The sequence below is a fragment of the Panthera onca genome, chromosome C1 (assembly GCF_046562875.1).
Source record: "Panthera onca isolate mPanOnc1 chromosome C1, mPanOnc1 haplotype 2, whole genome shotgun sequence".
Taxonomy (NCBI): Eukaryota; Metazoa; Chordata; class Mammalia; order Carnivora; family Felidae; genus Panthera; species Panthera onca.
Window position 1 is genome coordinate 118,971,390 of NC_138346.1, and position 24,468 is coordinate 118,995,857.

General features: G+C 39.7%; 1 protein-coding gene and 1 pseudogene across 15 annotated transcripts in view; one reads left to right on the forward strand and one right to left on the reverse strand.

The window, feature by feature from the left end:
• Positions 1–12,288, reverse strand: part of LOC132671191 (myomegalin) — a 216,426-nt gene extending 204,138 nt beyond the window's left edge. For all 15 annotated transcript variants that reach the window (XM_060621698.3, XM_060621711.3, XM_060621702.3 and 12 more), the window contains exon 1: positions 12,035–12,288. In XM_060621698.3, coding sequence (XP_060477681.1) covers positions 12,035–12,273 — 239 coding nt within the window. In that variant the 5' untranslated portion in view covers positions 12,274–12,288. The remainder of the gene's footprint in view (positions 1–12,034) is intronic.
• LOC132671199 (barrier-to-autointegration factor pseudogene) lies at positions 5,730–5,998 on the forward strand (annotated as a pseudogene).
• Positions 12,289–24,468: the final 12,180 nt, after the last annotated feature.

A 24,468-nucleotide genomic window follows, 5' to 3' on the forward strand; every position in this document is an offset into this window, starting at 1 on the left:
AGGAGGCCCCTGAAGAATCCCGTTTGAGTCCAGTGCCTATCCCTGAACTAATTCCTGAGGCCGTGGGGGAAAACTAATCTTCTTTTTTTCCATTAATAGGAAAAAAAATCTTTAGTTTAAATAGACTTCATTTTCTTAGAGCAGTTTTGGGGTTTAAATTATTCTCTTTAAAAAGGTCTGTGATGTTTCCTTTTTAAACTTCATTCCCCTCATCCAATACCCCATTGATTCTGTTGGCTCTACCCCCCAAAATATATTTGGAATCTGTTCGCTTCTTACCAGCCGGACCACTATATGGTCACCCTATATGAATCAGCCTATCTCACACCTGGTCTACTTACTGCAACAGTCTTCAAAGCAGCTTCCTCTGTTTCCACTCTTGGCCTCTCAAAGTGTATTCTACAAAAGCACAGTGATATTTTTAACTATTTTTCCAGATCATATCATGGTTCTGCTTCAAACCCTTCCTTCGTTTCCCAATGTCCTTAGAATAAAATCAACTTCTGGGGCGCCCGGGGCGCTCAGTTAAGCATCTGACTCTTGACTTCAGCTCATGTCATGATCTTCCGGTTCCTCAGACCAACCCCACGTCAGGCTCTTTCTCTCCCTGTGTCTCTGCCCCTTCCCTGCTCACACTTGCTCTCTGTCTGTCTCTCTCAAAATAAATCAATAAACTTAAAAAATGTTTAAAATTAAAGTTTAGGTATAATTTATATTAGCTGGAGATAAAAATCACAGGCTAACACACATAAGAATCTTTTCTTTAATGCATCTAAGATTCTTATAGCACAAAAAAACAGTACAGAGAATTTTTTAAAGGACAGATTTCAGGGGACTTTCAAATTCTGAAGTGCAATAAAGCTCTTTCGGGTATCCTTCAAAGTTAAAAGACTCTCCTTCAAATTAATGAAAAGATTAGGATTTATAAATCACAATGGGCACTGGAAATATGGTCCATGGTACCTGCATTAGGTTAGGGATAAATGGAGTGTCCACATTTTAGGGAAGGGGACGAAAAGGCACTTTAAGCTCATGTCCATAGCAGTTCTATTGATGTTGATTCAATTTAGAAAGGCATTATTATCTCATTGCTATCTTCTCAAGGCTTAGTCCTCAAACTGTTCATACTGCTACTTCTCTTCTTTATACCACCAGGAGCAAACCTCTGGGAAGAATGGTAATACAGACTGAAGTCTAAAACTGTGGGTGGTGCTCTAATTGTTTGTCATGATATACAATGTATAACAAGGAGATCAGCTAATCTAGAAACGAAATAACTCTGCCTCTAGCACAGTATTGGGATGTGCTTATCAAAAAACTTTTTGTGGGGGCGCCTGGGTGGCTCAGTCGGTTGAGCATCCGACTCAGGTCATGATCTCACAGTCAGTGGGCTCGAGCCCCGCGTCAGGTCTGTGCTGACAGCTCAGAGTCTGGAGCCCGATTCAAATTCTGTGTCTACTTCTCTCTCCGTCCTTTCCTGGCCTGCGCGCTCTCTCTCTCTCTCTCTCTCTCTCTCTCTCTCTCTCTCTCTCAAAAATAAATAAATAAACATTTAAAAATAATAATAGTAAAATAAAATAAATTTTAAAATTAAAAAAATAAATAAAATTTTTGTGGTATAGAAATGCCCAAAACCAATTACTTAGACTCTTTTGGATATATTTTACTTTCAAAATGAAAATATAATAGGCTAACAAATGAAAATTAAATTCTATTTGATCTGTAAAAAATAATTAATATACATATTTTTAATCTTTTTAATCTTTATTTATTTTTGAGAGAGAGACAGAGCATGAGCAGGGGAGGAGCAGAGAGAGAGGGAGACACAGAATCTGAAGCAGGCTCCGGGCTCTGAGCTGTCAGCACAGAGCCCGACGTGGGGCTCGAACTCACAGACCGCGAGATCATGACCTGAGCCGAAGTCGGACGCTCAACTGACTGAGCCACCCAGGCACCCCAAAATAATTAATATTTTAATGTTTTTATAAAAACAATTCCTTTCAGATGTTTCAGTTAACCTTTGAGTGACATAAAAAATATTTCAGCATTCTGTAATACCAATATTTTGCACAACTTAAGATAAAACCATTGAGTTTAGCATTTTAAAGAAAAAAAAACAAAATAAAAAAGGAGAATGGTAACTCACGGAGAAGCCATGTAGCTAATAAAGCTTCGTTTTGGAATCTTCTATTTTTAATATTTATTTATTTGTTTATTTATTTACTTTAAATTTTATTTTAGAGAGACAGAGAGAGTGCATGAGTGGGGGATAGGGGCAGAGGGAGAGAGAGAGAGATGCCACAACTTGGGATCATGACCTGAGTCCAAATCAAGAGTTGGACGCTCAACTGACTGAGCCACTCAGGCACCCCTGGAATCTTTTTTAAAAATACAGAAAGCAAAGAGAAATAACAAATTCAAAATTTGTGTTAATAAATTTTAACATACCTCTCTTAATAATTGATAAAAAATTGGCTACAGAGTCAATAATGATATGTAAAATTTGAACAACATAATGAACCAACTTGATCTAAAGGATCTTTCTAAAACACACCACTCAACAACAGCAGGATACATGTTTTTCCAGTGCACAAGGAACATTTACGAAGACATATCATAATCTGGGCCATAAAACAATTCTCAGCAAATGTAAAAGAACTCAAATCATACAAGATGTGCTCTCTGACCACAAATGAATTACGTCAGAAATCAGTAGCAGAAAGAAGTCTGAAATATTTTCAAATGTCTTGAAACTAAACACCCACTTCTTTTTTTTTAATGAAATTTATTGTCAAATTGGTTTCCACACAACAAGACACACACTTTTGTATAACCCACAGAGCAAAGAAGAAACCAAAAGTGAAAAGAGAAAGTATTTTAAACTGAATGAAAATGAATTCAGGAGATATAAAAATTTGTGGCATAGAGCTAATGCAGTACTTAGAATGAAATTTACAGAACCAAAGAAGTTGAAGTAGAAAAGTAAGGTCTTAAATCAATGATCTAGCCATCCACTTTAGGAAACTGGAAAAGGAAGAGCAAATGAAATTCAAAGTAAGCAGAAGAAAGGAAATAATAAGGACCGGGGTAAAGCACATAAACTCAAAACACTAAAAACAATAGAGAAATTAAGTGAAGCCAAAGCTGGTTTTCTGAAAAGGTAAATAAAACTGATAAACTTCAGATCAAGTTTATCGAAACAAAAAGAGAAGACACAAATAACCAATATGCAGAATGAGAAAGGTGACATCAGTGCAGATTCTACAAATATTAAAGTACTAATAAGAAAATTATGTTTCAATTTGCAAAATTTTAAAATTTATGGCAATAAATTTGACGACTTAGAAAAAATGAACAAATTTCTTGGAAGACACAAATTAACAAAACTCTCCCCAGAAGAAACAGATAAGCTAAATAGACCTATATTTATTAAGGAAATTATATTTGTAATTAAAAACCTTCCCAGAAGGAAAATCTAGGCTTAAAAGTCTTTACTAGTGAATACTATCAAACATTTAAGGAAGCAATAATGCAATTTCTACCCAAACTCTCCCCCAATATTGAAGAGGTGGGAATTCCAACTCTTTTTTCTTTTAAGTTTATTTATTTATTCTGAGACAGAGAGTGTGCACGCAAGCGGGCAGGGGCAGAGAGAAGGAGAGACAGAATCCCAAGCAGACTTCGCACCGTTAATGCAGAGCCTGATGTGGGGCTTGAACCCAGAACTGTGAGACCATAACCTGAACCAAGACCAAGAGTTGGACACTCAACCAACCGACTGTGCCACCCAGGTGCCCCCAACTCATTTTTTAAGGCCAATATTGTCCTTATACAAAATCCAAACAAAGTTATTGTAAATAGAGAATATAAACCAATATCCCCCATGAACACAGATGCAAAAATTCTTAATTTTTTTAAATGTTTACTTATTTTTGAGAGAGAGAGAGAGAGAGCAAGCAATCATGAGTGGGGTAGAGGCAGAGAGACAGAGGGAGAGAGAGAGAGAGAGAGCAAGCAATCATGAGTGGGGTAGAGGCAGAGAGACAGAGGGAGAGAGAGAATCCCAAGTAGGCTCTGCACCATCAGCACGGAGACTGATGCGGGGCTCAAACCCACGAATGGTGAGATTGTGACCTGAGTTGAAACCAAGAGTCGGATGCTTAACCCACTGAGCCAACCAGGTGCCCCAAAAATTCTTAACAAAATTTTAGCAGATCTAATCCAACAATATATAGGAAGTATAGTAAACCATAACTAAGTGGGATTTATCCCAGGCATCCAACATTGATGTTAACATTTTTTTTTTTTTAATTTTAGAGAGAGAGAGAAAGAGAGGAAGGGAGGGGCAGAGGGAGAGAAAGAAAATCTCAAGCAGGCTCCATGCTCGGCACAGAGCCAGACCTGGGGCTCAATACCATGACCCTGGGATCATGACCTGAACCAAAATCAAGAGTTGGACGCCCAATCAACTGAGGCATCCAGATGTCCCAATTTTAACATTCTTATATCAATCATTGTAATTCACCAGATTAACAGAATGTAGAAGGAAAAAATGATACAATAATCTCAACAGATGTAAAATTAGGCATCCATTGTTAATGAAAATCCTCAGAAAACTATGACTAGAAGGGAACTTTTTCAATGTGATAAAAGGCACCTATGGAAAATCTACAGGTAATATCACACATAATGGTGAAAAACTGAATGCCTTCCTCCTAAGATCAGGAACAAGGCAGAGATGTTTGCTCTCACTATTTCAATTTAACTTTGTACTGGAGGCTCTAGCTAGTGCAATAAGGTAAAGACAAACAGACAGACAGACAGACAGATAGACATAGAGATTGGAAAGAGGATTAAAATATCATCTCTCTTTCTTGGGGGGACGACATCATCATGTAGAAATCCTATCAAATCTATAAAAAAATCTCTTAGAACTAAACTGTGAATTTAGCAAAGTTACAGGATACAAAATCAATAGGGAAAAATCAATATAAACTAGCAATAAACAATCAGAAATTGAAAATTTTAAGATATTATCAACTATAAGAGAATCAACAATATGAAGAATCTAGGCATATGTGTCTCTAAGATACATGACTAGGATACACTAAAAACAAAACACTGGTGAGAGAAATTAAAGACATTATTATTATTATTATTATTATTATTATTATTATTATTATCGGATTGTTGTAGGGACTGTTCTGTGCTTTGTAGAACGTTTACCAGCATTCCTGACCTTCATCTACTAGATGCCCGAATCACCCTTGTCCTGAGGTACGGTAAACAAAAATGTGTCCAAATACACACACACATCCCCAAAAAAATCCCACAAAAATGTGTCTAGATACTGTTATATCTGTTACCCCCAACTGAGAACCACTCATCAAAATAAATGGAGATATGCACCATGTTTATGGACTGGGAGACTCAATATTTTTGAAACATTGATCCTCTCCAAATCAATCTATAGGGTCAATGTGATCCCAGTCGAATCACCAGCAGGCTTTTTGTCTATACTGACAAGTGGATTCTAAAATGTGTATGAGAATACAAAGGACCTAGAATAGCCAGAATGATTTTGAAAAAGAAGGACAAAGTTGGAGGACTTTCACTACAAGATTTTAAAACTTATAAAGAGCTGCTGTGATCAAGACAGCATGGAGTGGGCTGAGGTATCGGTAGGAGCAACTGGGCAGCGGGAGGAGCTGACAATTAAGCTGATCAAGATGACAACCTCCCCAAAGCACAGAGTCTGTGGCAGAGCCCATGGGGGAAGAGCCAACAGGGAGTCTAGCCAGGATCAGTGGAGTTCTGGACAAGGAGCTGGAGGAAGGGGGCTTTGACAAGGCCTACGTGGTGTCCTTGGCCAGTTTCTGGTGCTAAAGAAAGATGAAGATCTCTTCGGGAATGGCTCAAGGACACACACGGTGCCAATGCCCCGCAATCCTGGGACTGCTTCGGGTGCCTCCCAGAGTGGTGTGACACCTTTCTGTGAGGCTCTCTAGGGAGCCCTCAATCTCTAGTCCCAGCACTGGGTCTCCAGAGTTTGCAGCCATGTGGGGACTCCCCCCCTGTCCTCTACGAAGGAAGATATTGCTGTTGTCATACTCACCTGTGATATACTTCAAGATCCTTGGGGAGTTCGCTCCCCTCCCCATTTCAGCTTTTTTGGAATTCGGACTCTTACATGCATCTCCCTTCTTCTTCCCCTGCCAGTTTCATGTAGACAATTATCAGCTTATCTGAGTGGATTCCCAGCCTTTCCCTCACCCCCACTTCCGTCTCTAGTCTGTTTTATGCTATGTGGCTCCTTTTATGTCTTTGCAAAGTTTTTTATATCAATAAAGTTAGTGGACTTCAAAACAAATGGTATTGGTCTTAGACAAATAGATGAATGGAACAGAATAGAAAATTCAGACATAGACCCACATATATTTGATCAATAGATTTCAATAAATTGCCAAGGAAATTAAATGGAGAAAGAACAGAGTTCTCAACAAACAATGTTGGAATAAGTGGAAATCTATATGCAAAAAATGAACCTTGATCAATACCTTGTACCTCATACAAAAGTTAGCTTGAAATGAATCATAAACCAAGCATAAAATGTAAAACTATAAAATTTCTAGAAGAAAACATAGGGGAATATTTTTGTGACCTTGGGTTAAGCAGCAGTTTCTTAGAACATGAAAGAACAGTTTGACAGTTTGGGCTTATTTGGCAAAATTTAAAGATTTCTGGTCTTCAAAAGACACTTATTAACATAGAAAGACAAGATATAGATTGGGACAACATACTTACAAAGTACCTCTATAATAAAGACTTGTATTTCAGATACGTAGGAACTCCCAAATTTAATCACAAAAAAAGCAAACAACTCAATAAAAAAATGGGCAAAAGATTTCAATAGACACTTCACCAAAAATATACAGATGGTAATTAAGGACATAAAAACTGTTCAACATCAGTAGTCACTAGGGCAATGCAAATCAAAACCATAAGATACCATTTCACACACACTAGAATGGCTATAATAAAAAAGACAGACAATGATAAGTGTTGACAAGAGTGTGGAGAAATGGGAACCTTCTTAAAATGTGGTATCTTAAAATGTTAAACATATGCCTACTACTCTACTATTTGAAATTTACCTAAGAAAATGAAGGCATAGGTCCACAAAAAGACTTGTACATGAATGTTCACAGCAGTTTTGTTTGTAATAGCCAAAAAACTGGAAACAATAAAGCAGCTGGTGTATAAATAAACGACCTGTGGCACATCCATACAAGGGAATACTACTCAGTAACAAAAGAAAACAAACTATTGCTACCCACTACGTCGTTGATAAAACTCAGAATAATTATGCTGAGTGAATGAAGCCCAGACAGAAACAAAGAGTACTTACTATATGATTCCATGTATATAAATTTCTAGAAAATGCAAACTAACAGAGCAACAGAAAGCAGATCAGTGGTTGATTGCCTGTGTGTTAGGGGGGCAAGAGACAGCAGGGAGGATTATAAAAGGGAAGAAGGAAACTTTTGGGGATGATAAGCATGTGATAATTTCACAGATACATGCATGTATCAAAACTTTTCCAATCGTACACTTTAAATCTGCCCAGTTTATTTAAAAAAATTTTTTTTAACATTTATTTATTTTTGAGAGACAGAGAGAGACAAAGCACAAGTGGGGAGGGGCAGAGAGAGAAGGAGACACAGAATCCGAAGCAGGCTCTAGGCTCCGAGCTGTCAGCATAGAGCCCAATGCGGGGCTTGAACTCACAAGGCTCGAACTCATAAACCATGAGATCGTGACCTGAGCCAAAGTTGGACGCTTAACCGACTGAGCCACCCAGGCGCCCCAAATCTGCCCAGTTTATTTTATGTCAATTATATCTCAATACAGCAGTAGCAAAATAATAATGACAAAAAGAGAGATGGCTAAAGAGACATAATGGTTGAAGTTTGATGTTAGAAATTTAACCTTCTCTGACATCATTACCCCCAACAGTTGTCTGCTGGTTCCAGGTTATCCACCTAAACATGCAAACTGCTAGGGTTCAAAAATGCACCCAGAGGCAGCTGGCAACTCAGTTAACTCCTCTTCTTAAACAACTGTATACTTGAGAGAGGATCACTTTTGAAAAAAAAATTTTTTTTAATGTTTTTATTTATTTTTGAAGGAAAGAGAGAGAGCAAGAGTGGGAGAGGAGCAGAGAGAGAGAGGGAGACATAGAATTTGAAGCAGGCTCCAGGCTCTAAGCTGTCAGCACAGAACCGATGTGGGACTCGAACCCATGATCTGTGAGATCATGACCTGAGCCGAAGTCGGACGCTCAACTGACCAAGCCACCCAGGCCCCCCAAGAGAGGATCACTTTTGAATTAAATCCTCATTGAAAAGTTCTATCCAGGGTCTCACTTCAAGAAAGCATTTTCCCAGGGCCATACATCTGTTTTTATCCCTCTGCTAAAATTTGCTTCCCACCCAACCCTGGCTTCATTATTTTGTTAGGCCAGACAAAATTCACCTCCTGTGTGTGTGTGAAGCCCTCTCTGGTCCTCTGGTTCTTAGCACCACATTCAGTAGCCATTAACCATCTGGCTCATAATGCCAGCATGTAGGTGCTGTAACAAAATGCCCTGACCCCACTTCCTTACCCCCATCATGAATTTCACCTAAAAGAAAGTAAGCTTGCATTTTGAAATGTAAAGTTTACAGTTAAGACAAACCGGTTCAGAGAAAAGATGTGCCAGCACTTGGAACCACACAAGGATTCCCGAGCCAAACAGATTATTACCTAACTGAAAATATTAGTGTGTCAGAGATAGAAACAGAGAGGGAGTACATGAGAAGAGAGGTGCACGCTCACCATCCGGGGAATAAAGAACCCATTTGTATCCTGTTACTCTGTTTAAAGCTATTAAAGTTTACAAAATCTGGAATCCACTGATTACTTTCCCTTGTTTTAAATTCAAGTTTCATAAACAATCTTTTGGTTATAATTTGTTTTCCAAATGTGGCAAGTATGCCAAGAGACCTTACTAGAGTAACAGAAGAGGGTCTAGTTCCCCGAGATGTTAGAATCCTCATTTTAATTTTTGAGAATAAATCCTCATAATAATTTGTCATTCTGGGTTTAGATAGCAGTCTTGTGGATTTGTTTAATATCAGCCTGAGAAACAGACTCGACAAGGTAAGACTAGATTTTTTTTTAAATTTTTTTAATGCTTATTTTTGAGAGAGAGAGAGAGAGACAGACAGACAGACAGAGTGTGAGTGGGGGAGGGGTAGAGAGAGAGGGAGACACAGAATCTGAAACAGGCTCCAGGCTCTGAGATGTTAGCACAGAGCCCAATTCAGGACTCGAACCCACGAACCGTGAGATCATGACCTAAGCCAAAGTCGGACGCCCAACCGACTGAGCCACCCAGGTGCCCCAAGACCAGATTCTAACATATTTTCCAAGATAATGTCACCTTGTATGGCTTCTTAGGACACAGTCCATTTTCCCTGAAGAGATCCTTTTAATTAATTAATTCATTTATTTATTAATTTATTTATTTCTCATTTCCCCACTTCACCCTTCTGTTATAGCACTTACTCCATAACTGGTGTAGAACTATAGATTCTGAGCTACTTGAGGGCAGTTTTGCATCCAGTTTTGTCCTGGCCTCCACCATCGTTGCTCAATAAATAACAGAAGTAAATTGAATCTGGATAATGTGCAGAGGTGTTTTCTTCCATTTTTAAAATTGATTTGATAGTCAGAAAATTAGATACCAAAAACGCCCCTTCTCAAGGACAAGTCTCTCATACTCATAAACCTCTAATACTGTAGATAAGACAGGTGTGTTTTCAAAAGTAAAGGGGCACCCTGCTGGCTCCATTGGTAGAGCATTTGACTTTTGATTGTGGAGTTGTGAGTTCAAGTCCCACGATGGGGGTGAAGCCTCCTTAAAAAAGAATAAAAAATGAAAGTATGCCACACAGGGGTGCTTGGGTGGCTCAGTTGGCTAAGCATCTGACTTTAGTTCAAGTCATGATCTCATGGTTCATGGGTCTGAGCCCTGCATCTGGCTCTGCAGTGACAGTGTGGAGCCTGCTTGGGATTCTCCCTCTCCCCCTCTCTCTCTGCCCCTCCCCTGCTCGTGCTCTCTCTCTTTCTCAAATAAATAAGTAAACTTAAAAAAAAAAATACTGCGCATTCCTAGAGAATTTTTCAATGGGGGTCAGAGTAGCACCAACCTCAGTGAAGTTCCTGACACAGTTTCATTTGGGAATTCCTGAAATGTTAAAAAAACATTTGAAGGCTCCTTGTTACATCAACTAAGATGAATACGGAGGTCTGTCAGATGAATAGCCATTAAGGAAATAAAGTGTGCTGTCTATTTAAACAATTAAACCACAATGTAGAGAACCAAATTCTAATTTGGTAACTTTTTGTTACCAAAGACCGTAAAAAAAAAAAAAAAATCACATCTTTATAATGAGTCATGATCCATTTTAAATTTTGCAATAGCATTGCTCTTTTGATGAAAAGCGTTCACCACAGTGTATGTATAAACAGTTAAAAAGACTTTAAATTATAGATATATGTTCAAATTAAATTTTTTTTGTTTCAAGCTTTAAAAAAAAAACCCAAAGTAGTCTGTGAAAACTATTCAACACTGCAGAGATACACATGTTAAAAAAAAAAAAAAAAAAAAAGTAATTGTTTGGGCTAAAATTCCATGTTATAAAAAATCAAATAATGAATACTTTTGCCTTGTTCCTTATTTTTTTTAAGTTTTAATTTTAATTCCAGTTAGTTAACAGACAGTGTTATATTAGTTTTAGGTGTTGCCTCATACTTTCTTAAAAGCAGTAATTTTTTATGGGTATCTTAATAGACATATGATTCCATTAAGCACTGTCAATTGAATGACTTTGACTCAGTTTTCTCACAGTGGGCAGTGTGATGAGTAAATACAACGAAGTGTGAATAAACTAGTTTCCTAATTCACAAATAAAGCATAGTCCTAAACACAGAAAACAGATTCCATTAATATTTCGTTCTGTAATTAATCCTCAAAAGATCCAAATCGTGATTTTATGCATAGGAAATTGAGGCCCAGAGAAACCAAGTTACTTTTTTCATTTCCCAGTTAGTTGACGGCAGCTTAGAGACCAAAGCCACCACTGCCCTGCAGTATGATTTGGGACTCCTGGGTTCCCATAAAAGAGTAAGCTAAAAATGCTAAGGCAAGGAAAGGCTTGTTTCAAGAACGGCGGTAGCACAATCTCTTTTCCAAAAAATCATATGCATGGCAGATTTTTGTCCTGCTGATGCTACATGAAGAAAATGTGGGCCTAGTCTGTCCAGTCTTCCATTTCAGCGCAAAGGAAGGGGCTGGGTTAAGTGGAGATTGTCCTGCACGCCTCATCCGGCCAACAGGCATGGCCACAGCTCTGCAGGGGAAGAGAGGTGGCCTAGGAAGAAAGAACCATCACCAACCCCACCGTGCTGTTTGTCTCTTAGATAAATAAAAATTGTATAGATACACAGATAAAGAGGGTGTGAGAGAAAGCAGCGCGTACTCGCGCGCGTTTCCTGATCTGCTTTTACCCTCCCTAATGCTTCCACCCTGGCATGGCCTTCTGCATCATGTGCTCATCTCTCCATCAACAGACATGGCCTTCAACCTCATCTCCACCAACAAAACGGGCGTCTACGCATCCGGCAAAGACCTTGGATGGGACAGAGACGCGTTTCCCCAGCTTTAGTCCGGTATAACGCGGAGCCACACCTTGATTTCTAGGCAACTCCCCCACTGGCTTTTCTCCGCCCTGCCCCGCCACCGGCCGCATCAACGCCCCGCAAACCCTCTGCCCGGTGCCCTCCAACCCCTGTCCTAGCTGATGGCCCTCGGCGCCAACCCCTTCAGCCCCCGGGGCCCAGCCCCGGGAACGGTCCTCCCGCCCAGCGCGCCGCGCGCCCCCGCTCCCCGCGCGGACCGCAGCCTCTGGGGCTCCCGCGGGGCTCTCACCTCATCCAGGGTGCAGCCGCCGCGGCTGCCTCCTCCTCCTCCTCGGCCGCCGCCGCCCAGCTCCCGGCCGCCTCGGGACGCCGTCGTGCCCGGCCAGGGGAGCGCCGCGAGGGCGGTGGGGCTCGCGCCGCGTCCCCGGGCCAGTAGGGCGCGCGGTGCGCCCGGCGGGACGCGCGGCGGCAGCAGCTGCAGCCGCAGCGGCGGCGGCGGCAGCAGGACCCGCTGTCGGTCTTCTTCATGGATTTCCCGGGCCTGGCCGCGCCTGTCCCGGTGACTGACCCTGCTTGGTTTCCCCACGGTCTTCGCGCGCTGCCAGGGAGCATCCTCCAGGCGCGGGTTGCGGCGGAAACCTGGAAGGACCAGGCCTGCTCCGCGGCTGCCTCGGCCACCTGCTCCTCCCAGATTGCTCTTGTCCCTCGCCCACAAACACCCGCCGCGGTCTCTTCACCCTCTATCATCACCCCATCCTCTCTCCACCCACTACCTCAACCTGGAAACCTTTTCATTCCCACATGGCACTCTTTTTCGTCTTCCTATCCACTCCACGGTCACCGCCCTCAATTTCCAACCTTAAAAAGTTTCTCCTTTTCACACTCCCTCTCTCCAAATTTCCCCGGGTTTTGTCTTCCTCCTCCCTCCAACTCAGTCATCGTCTTCTATGTTACATTATTCTTTCCTCAGAATCACTACTTCCCCAGGCTGTTGGCGAACCCTTTTTCTCCCACTCTCCCTCTTTCTCCTTCTTAAACTCTTTTATCCCCTCAATTTTCCCTTTAGTTGTTGTAAAAATCTTCTTCCTAAATAACCTCAGTTTTCCTTTCATTTGAGACTTTCGGATTGCCATTTTTCATGCAGAACTCCTAGTAAAGCCTATATAGCTTGGTATCCAATATCCAGTCAAGGGAATGTAGTCATGGTTAAAAAATAAAAAGTTCATAGGTCAAATAAATTCTCCACTTCATGTTCCTTCTGAAAAGCCTTTTCTTATAGTCCACTAAGGAAGGAAGCTAGTGAGACCCTAGCAGAGCAGAATGCTTCTGTGACTATTTTATGTACGCAAGGCTTAGAAGAGCGGGTTTATCTTTGTAGTGGGCACTGTGGATCCCAAAGTTCAGAGGCAAAAGGGAATATGCACTATTGATGGATTCCATGTAAACAAAGGAACTCATCCTTAACACATTTTCCTCCCAAATCTGTGTTGTTGTTGTTGTTGTTGTTGTTGTTGTTGTACTCCAACCCTATCATCCACCCATTGCCCAAGCCCCAAATTTGGGAGTGGTCAGAGATTTACCTCTCTCACTCACTCATCTCATCCAGTCAATTCAACTTCTTGACTGTTTCTTTATTTTAAGGTGCCTCTTATCATGATTCCAAATGCCTCCAGAAAATGACACTACCCAGTATCTCATCATTCTTTCAAACCTCCCAGCTTAATCTATATCTTTACCTCTTTTTTTCCTCCAGTATGTCTTACCTGCCCAATTTACCCTACCACTCCTGTCCCTGTTAGAGATTCTCAATTATCTTTTGTTGTCTTTCTTTTTTTTTTTTTAAGTTTTATTTATTTATTGAGAGAGAGAGAGAGAGAGAGAGAGAGAGAGAGAGAGAGAGAGAATGAGCAGGGGAGAGGCAGAGAGAGGGAGAGACAATCCCAAGCAGGCTCCACACTGTCAGTGGAAAGCCACGTGACGCAGGGCTCGAACTTACGAAGCATGAGGTCACGACCTGAGCGGAAATCAAGAGTCGCCCTCTTTTGTTGCCTTTATATCTTTGGCCTCACCTTCTCCATTAGGTCCATCCCGCTCCTGTAAAATAAAGTCCTCTCAGGGCACCTGTGTGGCTCAGTCTGTTAAGCTGCTGACTCTGGCTCAGGTTATGCATGATCTCAGGGTTAGGGAGTTTGAATTCCACTTTGGGCTTTATGCTAACAGCTCAGAGCCAGGAGCCTGTTTCAGATTCTGTGTCTCCCTCTCTCTCTGCCCCTCCCCCGCTCACACTCTGTCTCTCTCTGTCTCTCTCTCTCAAAAAAAAAAAAAAAAAATGAATAAACGTTAAAAAAAATGTTTTTGAAACAAAGAGGGACATCTTGACCAGGAGGCAGGTTTCATAGATCTAATCAGTTCCATAGCTTTTATGCATTGGCAGGAATCATTCTGCAAGGGCTGAAAAGGAACCCACACAAGAGAGGATGGAAGTTATGTCACTAAACAGAACGTACATTCAAATCAGCCCCCAGGTACCAGAAGAGGGGCTTCAAAGGGGGAAATGAAAATGAATAGGTTTTGATTTGCTGGCGGAAAATCAAAATCACTAAACTCATTAAACCACGGTTTAATGAGACTAAACTGAGACTGCCAACCTGTAAATTTCTAAATTTTGTAACAACACACGAAGATCTCAAGTGTCCCACCGGAAGAGAGGAAACGATTTCTACAGGTGATTTCCACCTCCACCCACTACATATTAAACACAGTACCATAAACAACTGAAACTATGTTTACAAGTCATAGCTTCAGATAATTGTCCTGAAATGATTGATAAGCAAAAGAGGATAAAACTGAAAAGGTTTTCTCTTCTTTCTCTATTCAACATTGAATTTTTGCTATGATGTTTGGAAATAGCTATGTGGTTTTGCATTGTCCCAAGAGTTAAACTGGGTTCTGTGATGACATAATTTTGTTTGGGTAGCTCTATTGCCTTGGAATTTACTTAAAAAACTTTTTTGGCTTTGTTAATATTAAGTGTCCTATTACATTTTGGGTTGTTTGAAAGTGAGAGACATCAGAAATTTTGACAGAACAATTCAATATAATGATACTGCAGAAAATATCCAGTAAAAACAGGTGAAGCCCTAGCTGATAAAAAAAAAAAAAAAAAAAAAATCCTGATTCTACCCAGGTACCTGATTAAGAATTCTGCCGGATGGTGGGATGCCTGGGTGGCTGAGTTGGTTAAGTGTCTGACTTTGGCTCAGGTCATGATATTGTGGTTCATGAGCTCAAGCCCCACGTCGGGCTCTGTGCTGACAGCTCAGAACCTGAATCTGCTTCAGATTCTGTGTCTCCTTCTCTCTCTGCTCCTCCCCTGCTCACACTCTGTCTCTGCCTCTCAAAAATAAACATTAAAAAAAAATTAAATGAAGTTCAATTTACTAGTTCTTTCTCTCATGGCTCATATCTGTGTTGTTTCTAAGAAATCATCACCAGAGCTAAGGTCACCTAGATTTTCTCCAATGTTATTTTCGAGGCATTTTCTCCCTTTCTTTTTCTTTCTTTCTCTTTCTTTCTTTCTTTCTTTCTTCCTTCCTTCCTTCCTTCCTTCCTTCCTTCCTTCCTTTCTTTCTTTTAAGTTTATTTATTTATTTTCAGAGTGGGGAAGTGGGAGAGAGAGAATCCCAGACAGGCCCCATGCTGTCAGCCCCAGAGCCTGACTCAGGGTCCCATGAATCATGAGATCCTGACCTGAGCTGAATCAAGAGTTGGCTGCTCAACTGACTGAGTCGCCCAGGTGCCCCTCTTCTAGGCATTTTCTAGTTTTGCTTTCACATTTAGGTCTATGATCTACTCTGACTTAATTTTTGTGATAGGTGTAAGGTCTGTATCTAGATTCCTTATTTTGCATGTGATGTCCAGTTGTTCCAGCACATAATTTGTTAAAAAAACTATCTTTTCTACATTGATTTGCCTTCTTCCTCTGTAAAAAAATCAGTTGTCCATATTTTGCTGGTCTACTTTTCTCTTCTCTTCTGTTCCACTGATCTATTTGCCTAATGTTCTGTCAATGTCACACTGTCTTGATTACTCAGCTAGTGTTAGTTCTCTGACTTTCTCTTTCAGTATTGTGTTGGCTACTGTTGGTCTCTTGCCTCTCCATATAAACTTTAGAATCAGTTTGTTGATACCCACAAAATAACCCGCTGGTATTTTGAATGAGAATGCATTGAATCTTTAGATCAAGTTGGGAAGAAATGGCACCCTGACAATATTGAGTCTTCCTATCCATGAACATGGAGTATCTTTCCATTTTTCTATTTATTTAGTTCTTTGAATGCTTTCATCAGTAGTTTTTTAGTATATTCCCAGGATTGTTCAACCATCACTGCTATCTAATTTTAGAACATTTTGTTCACCCTAGAAAGAAACCCTGTAGCTATTATCGTCACTCACAATTTCCATCCTCATTACCTACTCTCCCTCTTTCCACTCCTTGGCAAGGGCTAATCTACTTTCTGTCCTTATAGATTTGTTTATTTTAGAGATTTCACATAAATGGAATCATGTAATATGTAGTCCTTTATGTTTGGTTTCTCTCACTTATCATAATGTTTTCAAGGTTTATTCACTCTGTAGCATGTGCCAGGAATTCCTTCATTTTTATTGCCCAAAATATATCACATTGTATGGAAATGCCACATTTTGATTATTCACCAGTTGATAGATAGACATTTGGATTATTTCCATTTTTTGACTATTATGAATAATGCTGCTATGACATTCATGTACACAGTTTTGAGAGGACATGTTTTCAATTCTTTTTGGTAGACACCTAGCAGTGGAATTGCTGGGTCACGTGGTAAGTCTATGTCTAAGCTTTAGAGAAACTGCCAAACTATCTTCAAAAGTAGTTGCATGATTTTACATTCCCACGAGCAGTGCATGAGAGTTCCACTTCCTCTATATTCTCACCAACCTTTGTTATTACATGTCTTTTTGATTATAGCCATCCTGGTGGATATAAAGTGGTATCTCACTGTGGTTTTGATTTGCATTTCCCTAATGACTAATGATGGTAAGCATCACTTCATATGCTTGTTGGCTATTTGTATATCTTTTTTGGAGAAATACCTATTCAAATCCACCACCTGGGGTGCCTGGATGGCTCAACTGGTATGTAGGGCATGTGAGTCTTGATCTTGGGATTGTCAGTTCAAATCCTACAATGGGTGTCGAGCTTACTTAAAAAAGTCCACTACCATTTTTTAAAGTTTATTTTATTTTATTTTGAGAGAGAGCGAGAGCAGGGGAGGGCCAGAGAGAGAGAGAGGGAGAGGGATAATCTCAAGCAGGCTCTGTGCTGTCAGTGTGGAGCCCAATGCGGAGCCCAAACCCAATAACTGTGAGATCAAGACTGGAGCTGAAATCAAGAGTCAGACGCTTAACTGACTGAGCCATCCAGGCACCCCCACTACCCATTTTTTAATTGGGTTGTTTGCCTTTTTGTTATTGAGTTGTAAGATATATAGAGATATCTATATAATATCTGTTAGATACAATGAATACAATTCCTTTACCTTATATATGATTTGCAAATATTTTGTGGTTTGTCTTTTCACTTTCTTGATTATATCCTTTGAAGCAAAAAAGTTTTCACTTTTGGTAAAGTTCAATTTATCTTTTTTATCCTCCTACCACACCTTTGGTGTCTTATTTAAGTTAATTACTTAACTACTGCTGGGGGTGCTGGGTGGCTGAGTTGGTTGAGCATACAACTCTTGATTTGGGCTCAGGTCATGATTTCATGGTTCATGGGATCAAGCCCCATGTAGGGCTCCACAATCTTAGCATGGAGCCTGCTTGGGATTCTCTCTTCCTCTCTCTGTCTCTCCCTCACTTCCATGCCCACACACATACTCTCTTTCTCAAAATAAATAAACATAAAAAAAAAGTACTATTGAATCCAAGGTCATAAAGATTCATTCCTATATTTTATTCTAAGTGATAGATAGTTTTAGGTCATACATTTAGGTTGATGATCATTTTGAGGTAATTTTTATATTAGATGTGAGGTAAGGGGGTCCATCTTCAATCTTTTACATGTGAATATCCAGTGGTACCAACATCACTTGTTGAGAAGACTACTCTTTGCTTCACTGAACTATCTTGTCACCCTTGTTAAAAATCAGTTGACAATAGATATATGAGTTTATTCTGTACTCTCCATCCTATTCTATTGATCTGTATGTCTATCCTTATTCCAGTACCACACTGTTTTTATTACTGTTTCTGTAGTAAATTTTGAAGTTGGAAAAGTGTGAGTTCTTTAACTTTGTTAATTTTTTCAAGATTGTTTGCCTCTTCTGGGTCGTATGCATTTCTAGATGAATTCTAGAATGAGCTTGCAGATTTCGAAAACAAAACAAACAAACCAGCTGGGATTGTGATATGGATTGCAATGAACATGTAATTATTGTTATTTTAATAATTATTTGGGAATTATTGTTATTTAAACCCCATTAAATCTTTCAATCCATGGACATGGGATGTCTTTCCACTTTTTTTAGATTTTCTTTAATTTATTTTAACAATATTTTATAGTTCTAAGTCTATAAATCCAATACTTCTTTTGTTGAATTAACTAAATATTTATTTTTATGCTGCTGCAAATGGACTTGTGTTCCTAATTTTATTTTTGGATTGTTCATTTCTAGTGCATAAAAATACAATTGGGATTTTTGCATATTGATCTTGTGTCCTACAACTTTGATGAATTCACTTATTAATTCTATTTTTTGTGGATTCTTTAGAATTTTCCATATATTAAGTCATCTGCAAATAGATTTAGTGTTACTTCTTTCTCCCCAATTTCAATGCTCTTATTACATTTTCTTGCCTGATTACTTTGGCTTGAACTTTAAATGTAATGTTGAATAGAAGCGGTGAGAGTGGACATCTTTGTATTGTTCCAAATCTTAGAGGAAAAGCTTTCAATCTCACTTTTAAGTAGTGCTAGCTGTAGGTTTTTCATAGATGTCATTTATCAGGTTGAGAAAGTCCTCTTCTATTCCTAGCTGGTTGACTGTTTTTAATAGGAAAGAGGATAGATATTCTTGAGTGCTTTTTCTGCATTCATTGAGATAATCATGTGTTTTGTCCTTTATTCTATTAATATCATGTATTACATTTATTGATGTTCATATGTTGAAGCAATCTTGATTCCTCAAATAAATTCCACTAGGTCATGATATATAATCCTTTTTTTTTACATTTATTTATTTATTTTGAGAGAGGGAGAGCAAATGTAAGAGGATCAGAGAGGCAGAGAATCTCAAGCAGGCTGTCCACTGTTAGCATGCAGCCCAACATGGGGCTCAATCCTATGAACTGTGAAATCATGACCTGAGTTGAAACCAAGATCTGGTCACTCAACCAACCGAGCCACCTTTGTGCCCTGATGTATAATCCTTTTTATGTATTGCTGGAAAAAGTTCACTACTATAAAGTATATTGGTCTGTCATTTTCATTTCTTGTGAAGTAATTGACTGGTTTTGGTATTAGAGTAATACTGGTCTCTTAGAATGAGTTGGGAGGTGTTCTCTTATATTTTTTTGGAAGAGTTTGCAAAGCATTAGTGTTCTTTAAACATTTTCTGGAATTCACAAGTTAAGCTTTCTGGACCTGGACTTTTCCTTGTGGGAGGCATTATTGTTATTATTATTATTGCCATTATTATTAATTCATTGTCTTTATTTGTTATAGGTCTATTCAGGTTTTCTATTTCTTCTTGAATCAGTTCAGGTAGCTTGTGTCTTTCTTGGAATTTGTCCATTTCATCTAGTTTGACTAATTTTTTGGCACACAATTAGTCACTGTATTCCCTCATAATCTTTTTTTATTTCTATGGGTTAGTAGTAATATCCCCTCTTTCATTTATAATTTGATCCATGTTAAAAAAAAGTTTGTCTCCCCACCATCACCCCTCACCAAAACAAAACAAAACAAAAATACCTCCATAAAATTCTATTTGAGACAAATCTCAATAGTTACAAAGTTACAACAGTTACAAAGACCAAATTAGGGAAAAAAAACAAAACAAAACATAAAATGCCTCTGTTGCAATTTGTGGTAAATAGTATTTGAATCCAGTCTAACCTGGATATAAACTATCTTCTTGACTTTTTTCCTTTATTCTTCAAAAAAAATGGTTTAAAATTACATAAATTTGGGGGCACTTGGGTGGTTAAGTTGGTTAAGCTTCCAACTCTTGGTTTTGGCTTCAGTCATGATCTCACAGTTTGTGAGACTGAGCCCCATATCAGGCTCTACGCTGACAGTGAGGAGCCTGCTTGGGGTTGTCTCTCTCTCTTCTCTTTCTGCCCCTCCCCCACTCTCTCTCCCTCTCTCTCAAAATAAATTCAAAAACATTAAAAAAAATCTTTATACAAATTTTACAAGAGCTTCTGAGAGCACCTGAATATCATGCATGATACATAATGTCTGTTTACCAGTGTCTTGAAGCATTTTAGAGGTTAAATTAGGGCTTTTTATCTTATTAGTATTTTTAAGTTTCCCGAGCAGCATTTCCCATCTTTTTTCATAGAGCATATTGAATAAAAATAAGTAGTAACATAAAACTTGCTAAAAACCCAAACACATTCAGTAATTTAAACTGAGGTTTTGCCACTGGTGGCAACAAAAATGATGGATGCCAACATAAATATACATTCTATCCCCAGAGCAATATAAAAAAAAATCTAAAAATGTTACTTTTGTGGCAATACTTTGTCACAAACTGAAGTACAACACAGTCACAATGAGGAGGCAGGTAAGAAAGGCATTGTACCATACAAAATTTACAAAAGTCACATCCTCCACTAAAAGCATATTGCGATACAACTTATTTCCAGATGAAGGTTGAAGGAAAGAAAATGGCTGGATGTCTATGAGATCACCAGAGCCGCTTCACTAGTAGGAAACAAAGGTGCTAAGATCATTTTGTCCCCTTGTAGGGCCAAGGTTCCCCTCGGTGTAGGGCCATACTCAGAGACAGGTGAGTATTTTTGAGAAAATTCTGGCCTCAGTGCCAGGATGTGTGTTCTCTGCCATGTGGTAAGGAGCCTGCTGCCTCTTTGGGGAAGGTAGCTGTTTCCCAGCTGGACGGGTAAGACTGCCTAAATCTGGGGTAGAATGTTAGCAAGACCTTTGGGATCCAAATCCATGTTCCCCATTTAATTGGATCAGTAATAAAAGTAGTAGTAGTATTTCTCTGTCTAGTTTTGTATGTCTATTTCCCAGTTTGATCTCAATTTAGAAGAGGAAGAAAGGATTGTTGTCTTGATCCCCTAAAACCCCAATTCAAAGTTGCCATTGCAATATTCTCAAGAAGCAACAGGCTGCATAAATAGTGAATAAAAAAAGGAAGTTGCTTTTGGGATTTTGGTTCTTATTCACCTAAGGGCTCTGAGGTAGGCCTCCTTAGAGAAATGGCACATTGAACTTTGGGTTTGACTGTCAGATTTCCAGAGCCAGAGGATCATATTCCTTAACAAAGTGGGGAGGAAAAGGTCCCCCATCAGATAGTAATGGAATGAAAGGGTGGGCTAGGGGGCAGGAGAAGGATGCTCCCAAGGGACTGATTAACAAGAATTGTGTCTTTGGTTGATAGAGAATTCGCCATAAGACAAAATTAACAAGTTGTTGTATCCCATTTCATCACATTTAACGTCACATTAGGTTCAGTTTTCAGGCAGGTAGAACTGAATGAATCCAGCTTTCAATTTCCTTCTTTTTTTTTTTTTTTAGGTTTCTTTCTTTATTATTTTGAGAGACAGCGTGTGCGTGTGTGGACAAGTGGGGGAGGGGCAGAGAGAGAGAGGGAGAGAGAATCCCAAGCAGGCTGTACACTGTCAGTGTGGAGCTCGATGCAGGGCTCAAACTCATGAACCACAAGATCATGACCTGAGCCGAAGTCGGATGCTTAACCAACTGAGCCACCCAGGTACCCCATCTTTTTTTCTCTTTCTTTTTAAACAAGGAAGGATAACAAAGACTAGTAAAAACTGAAATATCTGACCCATACGATTGTAAAGAAAAATCACTCAGTGAGAAAGTTGTTCACTAATTTCTGGAACATCAGTATGAGTAGAAAAGGGAGGGTCCAATAGAAGAAGGAGCTGTAGGAGTATGAGAGGGGGAAGCCAAGCCAACAGTGGTGGTTGTTGAGTTAACAGTAGCTAAGATCAGGAACTTGTAATGGAAAACTCAGTCCACTTAGACTCCACAGAAAGGGAGTAGGGGTGTAGTTTTGAGGGACAGTCTAGGAGGATATTCAGTGTTTAAAAACAAAATCACCATCAAAGGCTTTTATTCTAGACTGAGGGGTGAGAAGCAATGGGGGTAGAGCTGGGGTGGAGGTAATGGGAGAGAGACAGAGCCTGATAGAATGTAACCTTTACCAACAAACATCATGTTTCTTTTGTTCACCTTTGTATAAACCAGTATCTACTATTCCTAGCCCATGGAGACAACAATAAATATTTTTGAATAACTAATTGGAGAAATGAAGGGAATGGTTGATGGATAGGTCTTCACTTAGTACAGTACAAGCTGTGAATTGTGCTGTATACAACCGATGAAGTGTTGTCCCAATCTATGAGCATGCCATTCATTTGGTCGTTTAGTCAATAAACATTAATTGAACCTTTGCTAGGTTCCAAGTACAGGATACTAGATTCTGGGGAACAACACATGACTACTTTTTATGCCCTGAAAGGATTTGATTTAGAGGCTAGTAGAGGAAGAAAGAAATCTGTTAAAAAAATTTTTTTTAATTGAATAAAATATTTTAGATGCTATCAAAGTACCCCAGCTATCCCTGTCATTCCCCCACCCCCCACCCACCCATCCCAAACTCCAAGGGATGGAGCAGCTGGGCCTGCTCTTTGCTAGGCTTTCCTGACAAAGTAGGGAAACCAGACAGATGCACTGAAAGAAGTCATTTCAGGAGGTAGTTTCTAGAAGGCCTGGACTAGTTTTGCTAAGGTTTCATATTTGAAGCAGGCTATCTACAGTAGTCATTATTTTAAATAGGGGCCTTCGCATTACTTACAATGCACATTTTGCTCTTTCCTCCACCTTTCTCCCCCCACGTCTTGACTTTCACTTGGACGTCTGGACCGTCTGTGTGGATGACACAGATAAGGTCTGGGAACGAATTCAAGAATAAAAAAGACTGATTCCTGCCTCCACGGAGCTCGCACTGTGAGGTTTAGTGAGGGATGATGACTCAAAATAACCACCCAGCACCGACGCAGGAGGCAGGCAGGGTTCCCTTTCCATCCTGGCGGGAGATTGCATGGAGGGGCGTGGCCGAAGGGCGGGCGCCAGGCTGGAAGGCGGGACCGTTCTGAATTTCCTGGAGGTAGCCAATGGCCACCTGGGAGGCGGAGCTTTTGAACTGACTGGCATAGAAAGCGACCAATTAGGACCTAATCTGGATGACCTGCGGAGGGAGATATGTAAGGGTTTTGGTGCTGCTGAGGGGATGCGGGAAGGAGAGGGGGTGCGGAAAGGAGAGGGGGTGCTGAGGCGAGCGGCTGCTTACTATCCTGTAGGAAAACATTTCAATTTTAAAATAACCAGTTCGGCCATACTAGTGTATATGACTGGATATCAGCCCAGATGTAGTGGCTATCTATTCTTGTGTCTGCCAAGAGCATTCCTCTTTTCTTAGAAATGCTTTTGTAATGTATGCAGTCATTCAATTCAAACAGGAGCGGCTCTTTACTTGCAGACCTATTCTCTTAAGCAGCATTGTTTGGTCTGTGGGTAGATACCGGCCACAGGTTGCTAAGACTGTTTTACTCATCATCCTTATCTCACTCGTATCTGGCATATTATTAGGCACTCAATAATCATTTAAGAATAAGTGGACACAAGTCCCATGCTATTGCTTCCTCTGATCTCACTTTTAAAATCTCTGCAAACTTCTGACTCTTTAATGGAAAATCTCACCCGGTTTTAGCAGCTTGATTTAAGTTTAGATATGTGCATTACTTGATTTCTTCAATAAGTTGTTAAGAATTTGTTGGCAGCTCTAAGTATGATATTCAAGACTTCTATTTTTCTTTTTAGTACAACGTTTATAAAGTCCAAGATTCTTGTATTTTACCATTTTACAGGGCTGTCAGGTTTCAGGCAGACAAAGAATATATGTAAGCTTTATATATTCTAAAGTACTAAACAAATATTTGTTGATACCCTTTTCCCATTCAATGTCAAAGACTTGACTATGTTCCATGTACTGAGCACAGTGTTCACAATTATTACAGTCTTGTATTGCCCAAAGGACCAAAGGGCAGGAGCTCAAAGGCAACATCTGTGTGTGAATGATGTGATGCTGATTAAGTCATAAGCAAAAGTCACTCAGATTCAGAGTTCCTGACGTCTTAGTGTTGGGAAGTTTCACACAAATTCTGGCCTTTTCCTTATAGCTCATCAAACCTAAGAAGACCACTGTCCTCTCTCTGGAATATTAATTTCAGTGTGTCTAAAGGATGTCTGAATCATGTAGTGTATCTAAGAAGAAAAAAGTAAAAGTATGAATGTTGTTTCAAGAAAGGGTTGCCCCAGGGTGATTCTGTGCTCTTCTATTAATTAATTGGTTTTGGGGGTTATAAGTAACAGAAACCAAGCAAAGAAAGGAGGGGGGATTATTA